General features: G+C 43.7%; 1 protein-coding gene across 2 annotated transcripts; it reads left to right on the top strand.

Annotated features, from left to right (window-relative positions):
• Positions 1–1,308: 1,308 nt before the first annotated feature.
• Positions 1,309–6,820, top strand: LOC119325872 (DNA-directed RNA polymerases IV and V subunit 4-like). 2 transcript variants are annotated; one of them, XM_037599590.1, is made up of 10 exons: positions 1,309–1,491; positions 4,263–4,322; positions 5,115–5,216; positions 5,339–5,446; positions 5,651–5,762; positions 5,874–5,951; positions 6,063–6,096; positions 6,181–6,249; positions 6,345–6,445; positions 6,538–6,820. In XM_037599590.1, the coding sequence occupies exons 1-9, from the start codon at positions 1,446–1,448 to the stop codon at positions 6,417–6,419; spliced, it is 684 nt and encodes a 227-aa protein (XP_037455487.1). In that variant the 5' UTR covers positions 1,309–1,445; the 3' UTR covers positions 6,420–6,445; positions 6,538–6,820. The 2 variants fall into 2 exon arrangements, with proteins under 2 accessions (XP_037455487.1, XP_037455486.1); XM_037599589.1 differs by having other exon boundaries at positions 1,310–1,491; positions 6,345–6,434.
• Positions 6,821–9,731: the final 2,911 nt, after the last annotated feature.

Genomic DNA, 9,731 nt, shown 5'->3' with positions numbered 1-9,731 from the left:
GCCAACCAATGTTTTGTGAGATAGCTGCAACAGCGTCCCTGTTGTGTGCGATTATGCAATTTTTCTTACGTTGTTCTTCTCTATATATTCATAAGCAGGGGCAGGGCTGCGAATATTATATGTCTTTTCATGAGTTCATCAATTAAATAGTCCCATCTTATTTTTTACTCTGAACCCACCAATTTATATATCTACCCGACTTACCAATCAATAAGCCGTCTTGGAATTGATAAACAATGGATGAATCTGATTTATCCCTTGAGGAAATCCCGATTAAAAATTGCGGAATGAGCCAACATGGTTTGAAGAAATTATCCATGAATTAAATTGTGCTCGATTAAATGATGCACAATAGCCAACACCGTTGGAAGAATTTATCCACAGATTAAATTGTGGGCATTAATTACGGGACCTAAAATGAAAATTTGAGCATGAGGATACTAGTACGAAGTGTCGTGGTTGATTAAAGGCTGGGTAATGAGCCAACACCGTTGGAAAGAAATTACCCATGGATAAAATTGAGTCATTAATTGCGGGTCTTGGACCAAAATTTCGAGCATGAAGATCCGACGCAATGAGCGAACACCATGAATTAAATTGGGGCATTAATAGTAGGACTTCAACTGAAATTTCGAACATGAAGATTCAAAGTGTTGTGCCCGACTAAAGACTGCGCAATGAACCAACACCGTTGGAAGAAATTTGAATATACTTCTAAAAAATTATTTCATTGCAACACACAGACATGTGTGCTATTAAATCATTAAACTGAAATTCTAACGAGAACACGTACCCACATGCCATGTATCACATGACCCACAAGACGTCACCGCTCGTCTCTCTCCTCCGCAGCCTGGACATTTTCTTACCCTCACGCTCTCTCTTCTCTCCCTCGATTGCTTCAACGAGAGAGATCCCCTAAGTCGGCGACCGATTGTGCAGCCCCAAGTTGCACTAGTGCTCGGACTCCGGTGAGCCCCCAACTTTTGGTAAGTCCATGGCCCTCGTGTACGAACCTTTTTTTTTTCCTTGTTGTCATGGTGGCTTTTTTTGGTTTCGACGGGGCAACTTTATGGAAATCACCGCACCGACGAGCTTGATAAGAGGGAGGGGGTGAAGGAGGGAATGAGATTCCAAAGAGGCACCGCGGACCCGCCGGTCATGTATCCGAGGAAGCATGGTTGTATCTTATGTTTTTTTTAGAATGGTTGTATCTCATGTATGGGCCCATAATCGATCCGAGCCCAGAACATCTCTCCCTCACTCCCCAGCCCAACTTTATAAATCCGGGCAGAGGCAGGCCGCACTCTCACTCTCCGTCTCCTCGCCAGCGACAGCGAGCAGTGAGTCTTGCGGCGTCAGTGTGGAGAGTGGCGGCGGCGACGCGACCGACTCCGGCAGGCGCCTCCCGATCACCACCGCCTTCTCCCCCGCCGGCAGCCGCAATGGCGAACAGGGGAGGGAAGGGGTCGTACCCCCCGTCCAACTCAGGTGACCCCCCTTTCGTTCGTTTTATCCCCCCCTTTCCCCGTAATTTTTTTGCGTCGATGTCTCAACCCTCGACCAACGCGACCTTCACCGGATAAAGCCCGGTGGGTGTCGGGCTCTTCGGCATCTATCCGATGCGAACGGCTAAGGATTAGGGTTTGCAGAACGCCTAGGGTTTTGTTGTCATGGATGATAGTGGTGCCCTGGCGGGTGGGCATCGAAAGGACACGAATCTTGGCTATTGGAGAAGGTTTAGATCCAATCTGACCGGTGCGAGGGCTGATGATTCGGTTGTTTATATGGTTTTGGTCGGATTTTGTTATGGGTGTGTGATATATCCACGACAAAACATAGCTGTTTGTTCAGGGCTTCTTTCGACTGTAGGACTTTTGGAGGGTTCCAGCCCTTCAGAATTTTCTTGCTACCACAATGCCCTTTGGATTGTGGAATTGGATCGGATTATCTGTTTATGTGCGCTTATAGAAATAGATCTGGCTACTATTTGTTACCAAATTGATCTCAACAACTTTGCTACTGGTTGTGTCACACTCATATGTGGGTGGGTTCTGATAATTTGGTGTCTCAAGGAAAACTGGAAAAGTAGATAATTGAGTTGATCACGACACAGCTTGCTCAAAATGACAATGCATTAAAGGTTGCTGGGCATTGTGGAATCACTAGCATCCTATTAGTCTACCGAATGGTCCTTCCCTTCAACAAGAGAGAGAATAACGCATCAAACAAGAGAGATAATATCCGTGGATTTGTCTTGCATGTCTTCCTTGGAAGAAGTTCTGCTGATTTTGGTGCAGTTAAGCACATAAACTTGGTCTGTGTATTTAAATTCCATGCTTGAGCATCTTGGTGTTTTTTTTTTAATTCTACTCTGCAAAGGAAGATCGTCTGTTAATGTAGGACATATTTGGTTGGTGACTAATTTTGCCACACTACTTCTGCCACACTTGCCTTAGCTTAGGTGCTCAAATTCTTAGCTTCACTTTGGATTGCCCAAGGGAATTTCGCCACACTTTTTGTGTGTATGACATGTGGACTTATTTTGAACAAAAGAATCTTGCCTTAGGTGTGGCTAGAACCAAATACCCACCTAACTTGGTCAAACTTGCCTAACTTGATACGTGGCAAAGTGTGGCAAGGTGTGGCTGGGAACAAAGCAGCCCCGTAGTTAAACCAACCTTCACTATTTTGGTAAAGGTGGATCAAATGTAGAATTAAACTAGAAACTGAGGTATATGCCTATTCTAAAATATCACATGTGTGATATGCTCGTGGTTCTGTGATAGTTAGCGTTTTTTCATACCCGTGTCAGAACGGCTTATGACATGCCGTAAATTCTCTCTCAAGAATATACTACTTTGGAGAACATGATGATTTATCCCTTGCATATTTGAAGTGGTCCGAGCACTACTCACTTGGCCAACGTATGATTAGCTTTAACTTCTTTTACGGGGTAAGGGCTGATGAGTCTTTGTGCCTCACTAATATGCTTGGATGTTTACTAGCAATAGGTTATCTATTTCACAGCATCTTAGAAACACACACTACAACCTTGTTGTCTTGTTGAAATGCGTGGAATGGAGTGATGTACATGCATCAAGTCTGCATATTGTTGGGTATTTTTGGAATTAATTTAAAATATCAATATTTAGCAGCACTATCACCAAAGAACTAGCCATGGGCATGGGTGCGTGGAAGTTAGCTATTCACGTGGCAGAGCCATGACTTGGTTTCGAGATCTTGTGGGTTTCATGTCTAGCGTACCGCAACTTGTTTGGAACTGAGAGGCTTTAAGTCAAAATAAAGAGAAATTGCGGGGCACAACAGCAACAAGACAACCACTGCCTATATCTTGAGTTATTGATCTCCATTTCCGCTTCATCCCACCTCCAACTTTCCTCCTGTTCTCCTCTTCTCCAGATCTACTCCACCACCGTCTCCCATGGCGTCTCCAGCCAGAAACCTTAACCCTAATCCGAACACTAACAACCCTGATTGTCCCTTCGACATGGGTATTCTCTTCGGGTCGCCTCCTAACCCGGAGCCTACCGCCGTGCCCATGTTCCCTGCCGCTGCCGTTCGGCTACTCCCACCCCTCGGTCACCTCTCCCTTTCACGGCGTCCCCTACCTCCACCACATGCTGAATCTTCACCCCCCTATGCCCCGCCCAGCGATCTCCTTCCCGGTTCCAAACTTAAATGGAAACCCTAGCGCCGCCTTGGGTGGTGGCTATCTTCACTACCCGCAGCATCTCCGATACCTCATACCCTGCTCAGTCAACTCCTACATGCGTAACCTGAACCTGAGTGTTAACCTCAGAGCCTCCTTGAGCCGCCAGCAGGATCGCCAATCTCCCATGGCCAGCTCAGGCAACTCCATCCACACACTGAACCCAAACAGAAACCTCAACCTGAGTGCCAACCCCAGCGCCGCCTCGCACGGCCACTACCTTCAGAACACGCAGGCTATTCGACAGCCCATGTCCCGCCCAGTAATATCCTCTGCCATGCCAAACCAGAGCGACAACCCCCGCACTGCCTCAGGTGCCAAACCCGAACATAATAAAGGTATTTATGTCTGACATGGAAGTTTTTTGATCTAAGATTTTTATGGTATGTTTTTTTGTTGTTCAGTTTTGTGATCCTGCTATATGATGATTGATGATTTTACAGCTTTATCAAAATGAATGCTGTGTCAGTTGAGCGTTCGAAGGCAAGTTTAGAGTTTGGCAGATTTCTTAACTGATTTATTCTGACAGGAGCACTGAACGGAAGGCAGATGGTTCTGATTTCTGATGATTCTGATTCTGATTCTGATGGTAATAATATTGCCCAATCTCGTCATTAAACATTTTCCAGGCAACAGTTTATTTAAATCTAGTTTTACTGCACTTATCACAGCTCTGCTCCATGAGAAAATCCTTTGTTGTTTGCTTTTGTTATAAGAATATCACTTGTGTCTGCTAGCACGTACGAGCTATCTGTCTGACATGATCAGCATCCATTGTGTTTTATTTATCACTGTCAGAAAATTTCATTTGTACGGTTGTACCCTGCTACCCTAGGGCTTAGGCCATCTTTAGCAAGAAGGGGGTAAACTTTTATGTTTGAAAACATGAAATGATACTTGTTTGTTCCAGTAAAGAATCATTTGACTAGAAGAGTCTCACAACCTTCTATGCTCGCCAAATACTTATCTTGGCAGCCTTCATAGGATTGATCAAATACTACAGAAAAAATGTCGGAAGAGAATTATACCATGTTTGTGGTTCCCCTTTGGTTTTATTTGCAGATGATTTGTTGACTATTTGTTCATAGTTGATGTTATTTACCATTACACTGAGTGTGAAAGGACACTTCATATCATTTGTAGTTGAAGACAAGACACTGTTGTTTTGTTTCACCAATTTATGGCTGTGCATAAGAAATGGTAATCATTGAGCTGCTTACATTGTAACTGTTGCAGTATTTGATAGGGCAGTATATCTGATTACAGTACATAAATAAGCACTAAAATTTACTGTATTGTTGAATGAAACTTCAATGTGAATAATATATTGATATATAGTTGAAAATATACAAGAACCTCATATATCACTGCCTGTATTTAGATTTTTTCGAAGAAGAGGCTCCCCCCACACACTCCAAGTCAAATGGGAAAGCTTCATCTGATAGCCTAAAAACTGGTGGAAAGGCTTCATCCTTTTCTAATGGTATGTATGCATCATTTTGTACTTTTGCTATACATTGCTGATAAAACTAAAAGTTTTAGTTATACAATCGATTGCCTTTCTGTGTCTTACATATCTTCCTTTCATGTATTATGTTCTCATAGGAGAAGGTAGCAAAGGAGGGAAGGCATTTAGTGCTGGGAAGGGTGGGAAGGGCTCCGCATCAAATGCAAAGCCTGCAATGTCTGATGCAGAACTAAAGCTTCAGCTTGGTCAGTTCCTTCCATTGAAAAATCCTCTATTTTTCTAGAAGCTTATTTTTTGTCATAGTAACCTTAATAGTAGTTAAAGTTCGGTAGTTTATGGAATTTCAGTAGGCTCTTTACTTGAGAAGTTCTGTATAATGAGATTGTTAGTTTTACACCATTTGAAACGGGCACACATCAAGCTGATTCCCGCATAACAATTGGTTGCAGATATGTCTCCAAATTCTATATTGTTAACGAACTGTGAAGCAGCAGAAATGTTGCAGAAAATTCAGGCACATATGGCTATCTTATCAGAGGATCCGAAGATAAAAATTCCTGAGTAAGGAACATCTGTTGTTTTATTTCTGTTCCGCTAATAATTGTTTATGTGGTGTTCCAGTCTGTTAGTTTGTGTGCCTTCATGTTTACTCATTTCTTCTTGCACCGGCAGGTCGTTTGACAAGGCCTTTCAATATGCAAAAGAAGGAAATCACTTCACCTCTGCGAAGTTGGTGAAAGAAATCCTGGAGTATCCTTTATTTTGATTAAGAACTAGTATTGGAGATTGATGTGGTTACGCAGTTAAATTGTTCCGCCAAGCAACCACTTTGTAGTTAATTTCCTTGACTCGTAGCTGCAGACCCCTTAAAGACTATGGTGTTAATGATGGCGAGGTTCGTAACCCTTCTTTTCCTCTCACCTTCTTGTATCTCATTTCCATCATCTCAACATGAAATGGCTTGTTGTACCTGTAACAGATATGCATGATAGCGAACATTGGGCCTGAGACCATTGAAGAGGTTTATGCACTCATACCGTCTCTCAAGGTCAGTGTCTTTTGCTGACATTTGGGATATATGCCATTTTATATATTACCAGGAACAGGAGCTCAGTCCTGCAAAATCCAAATTTCTTTGCACAGGCCACTAGGTCGATCAATGAAGGCAAGATTGCGGAGGCCCTTACAGCCCTCGCTAACATAAAAGCCTCCAAGTGAACCTCAGCTACACAGGTAACCCGGGGGTAAATCTTTGAACCACACCTCTTCCTGATCGCTCGCCTTTCTTAATGATCTGAATTTCTGAATGGGTTCTTAATCTTAAACATATATGCAGCTGATCAGGCAATGAAGAATCCGCAACGGATGCCTCTGTGGTGTATGGATGTTAACCGGAATTCTTTTGAGGGCCGAAATCAAGTTGTGTGTATGTGGAAACTGTACTATGCCTAGGTCTGGATGGTTGAACATTGACTTTTGGAAACTAGCTGCAGGTTTAGCTAGAGTGGTTGAAGTGATGTACTCTGAATTGCCAAGTGGTACCTGATGGTCTGGCTGGCCTGGACGATGAAAACTGTTGTTGTGGCCTGTGTGTTTATGCACCTCTGCTTGTCTGTTTACTTTTCTGTGAGTCGTATTCTTCTGGCTGCAGTTTTTTACTTCTAATTTGGGAAGTAATATATTTCGTAGAGCTGTTTGAAAAGGATTTTGTTTTCTGTAGACGGCAGCTCTGGTAGGGCAGGTTGAATTTGTAGGTTCTGCCGTTTTAGCTAGAACGATTAACATTCCAATGCAAAATATATTTTATTTGAATGTGTAGTTTTAGCAGTTTTAGGGCTCCTCCTTTGATTCAAAGGAATCTAACAGGAGATTTTGAGGACTTATAGATCCTTAGAGCATCTCTAGCAGGTCCGGTAAAGCCGTGCCCTGCAAATTCGTTTACGGTAGACCTGTAAAAAAATTTTGCGGTACCGCGAGGCCCCATGACCTCCTAGGTTATTCCTTTTGTGATAGATGCAGCCACAGCTTGCCCAAGTAGTTCTACATGGAATTCATTTTGCAAATCAATTAGGCTGTTAGAAGCTGGTCATCCAGTATGACTGTGAAGGAGTTGTTGATACTCTTCGGGACACTCTTCGGGACGAAGGGTTCTCCGACATTTGCTGCTCCAATCTTCGAGGACATTCGTATTCAGACTAACTCTTTTGACAGACTTTTGTTTACATATTGTCCAAGGGAATCAAACCGGGTGGCGCATACGTTTGCCCATGAATGTAATTTAGATAGTTGTGTTTGGGGGCATGATCCCCCTAGTTTTATTTTGTCTTCGTTGATTGATAATGTAAGTGTGGCTTAAATTAATAAAGTAAGCCATGATGTAATTCCGTCAAAAAAAAAGTGATTGAATCCTGTGTAAATCTTGGTGTAAATAAAAGGTGACTGAATCCTAAGGCCAACTCCAACACGACGGCCCATTCGTTTGGCCGCGTCCGTTTGGGTCTAAGTGAACAGAAAATGCGACTCAACGTAGCGATGCAAACGAGGACGGATGTCGGCGTAGCTACGCAACAGACACCCGCGTTGTCCTCCTCATGTCCTCCCCTGGCTCTCCTGTCTGTGGCACAATGGTAACTCTTCCCCCTTCCCCTCCACACACACTAACCCGGCCTTGTTGCCCTCGCCATCACCCCAGTTCCGGCCGCTTCGCCACTGCCCCAGGCCCCGTCGCCCATCCATCAACAGCCCCACCGCCATCGCAACCAGCAATGCCCACATTTGCCGACATTTGGTAGCCGCTCCTCGCCACGGTCAGGAGCACTACAAGGCACGCCTACCCAGGTTGTTGGCACTACCTGCCTCCATGATCACTGTCGGAGGGCGCGTGCTTTGACATGCCTATTGCTAGTATGGGCAGAGGGCATTGCCCTGCACTGACCGGGACTCGACCACGACTGCCTTCGTCGTCGTCCACAAGTTGTTCGGGCATTTGCCCGCAAGCTACCATGGTGGACAGCTCGGATGATATTGTTTTTACAATAACTTCATATGTTCATTGGACGATTCATCGTCCTACGATGAGGATTCTGTGGTTGCTACTTTGGTTGTCAATGAGCACATTGCTAGTCAGCGACCTAGGTTTGGGTATCAATCTCGGGCCATTCTCTGGGTTGAATCGTAACAGAGAGAGCGTCCATTGCATACTGTACAACGATTATTGCAATTTCATTGACACACTATACACTCCCAAGCTTTTTCAGCGATGCTTCCGGATGACGAGACATATGTTAAACCATATTCGGTAGGGAGTGGTGGCGTATGATGATTACCTAAATGCAAGCATGATGCCCTTGAAAAGGGTTGCTTCTCCTCTTATCAGAAATGTACTGCAGCTGTTCAGATGCTTGCATCCCGATGATTTTGTGGATGAGTATGTCCGCATGAGTGACTTCACATGCCTAGCGTATTGTATAAGTTCTGTAAACTTATGGTTGCAGTGTTTGGCCTGGAGCACTTGAGAAAACCAAATGTTGTGGATACAACCCGGTTGTTGGCGATCAATGAATCTAGAGGCTTTTTGAGAATGCTTGGTAGCATAGATTGTATGCACTGTGCGTGGAACAACTGTCCATTTGCTTGGAAAGGGCAATATAAGGGACATGTTAAAGCTTGCATGGTCATACTTGAAGATGTGGCATCACAACTTCACAAGATCTCTGGATTTGACACTCTTTTGTTGTCATGACAGGTTCTCATAATGACATCAACATGCTTCAGTGCTCATCAGTGTTCGCAAGGCTTTCAGAAGGCAACTCCACATAGGTCAACTTTGAGATCAATGGCCACAAAAACAACAAGAGGTACTACCTAGTTTATGGTATATCTATCCTCAATGGTCAACTATTGTGAAAACAATCCCCAAGCCCGTAGGAGAGTAGGTTTTCCTAAGGACAAAAGAGTACTAGGAAGGATGTTGAACGTGCTTTTGGTGTTCTCCAATCTCGATGGCTATTGTTAGGCACCCTGATAGAACATGGAGCCCTCGGAGGATGTGGAAGATGATGACCGCTTATGTGATCATGCACAACATGATTGTAGCTGACGAGCATCTTTGATCAAGGGTGGGATTTCCAAGGTAAGAACGTTATGCCTGAGTATGGAGCGGTAACAACACAGATTATCCAATTTCATCAAGAAATATGTGATTGGACAACTCACATTCAATTTTAAAATGATTTGGTTGGGTATATATGAATTCACGTAGGAAACCAATGGGTGTCTCGGCTCCTTTTCTTTCAACGTATTTGGTATAATTTTAAATTCATTTGGTTGTAATAAACTATGAGGTTTTTATTTATTGTGATGGAAAAATTATGTGACGTATTTGGTCGTAAGCTATGTGCAATGTTTTGTTTTGTTTGACTGTATATGTATAAGGGCATCTCCAAAGCCGACCCTCAAACCACCCGCATAAGTTCATACCGTGCTGTCCGGACGTGTTGTGCCAACCAACACGGGTCTGTATCGATTCCC

This window comes from Triticum dicoccoides, chromosome 6B, assembly GCF_002162155.2.
Source record: "Triticum dicoccoides isolate Atlit2015 ecotype Zavitan chromosome 6B, WEW_v2.0, whole genome shotgun sequence".
NCBI classification, from domain to species: Eukaryota; Viridiplantae; Streptophyta; class Magnoliopsida; order Poales; family Poaceae; genus Triticum; species Triticum dicoccoides.
The sequence above is the reverse complement of the archived record's forward strand: the minus strand, read 5'-3'. Positions and strand labels throughout refer to the sequence as shown.

Coding starts and splice junctions, on each gene's coding strand:
- LOC119325872 (XM_037599590.1), top strand. CDS start 1,446: ATGGCGAACAGGGGAGGGAAGGGGTCGTACCCCCCGTCCAACTCAG. Junction 5,217..5,338: donor GGCTTCATCCTTTTCTAATG/GTATGTATGCAT, acceptor ATGTTCTCATAG/GAGAAGGTAGCAAAGGAGGG. Junction 6,250..6,344: donor CACTCATACCGTCTCTCAAG/GTCAGTGTCTTT, acceptor TTCTTTGCACAG/GCCACTAGGTCGATCAATGA.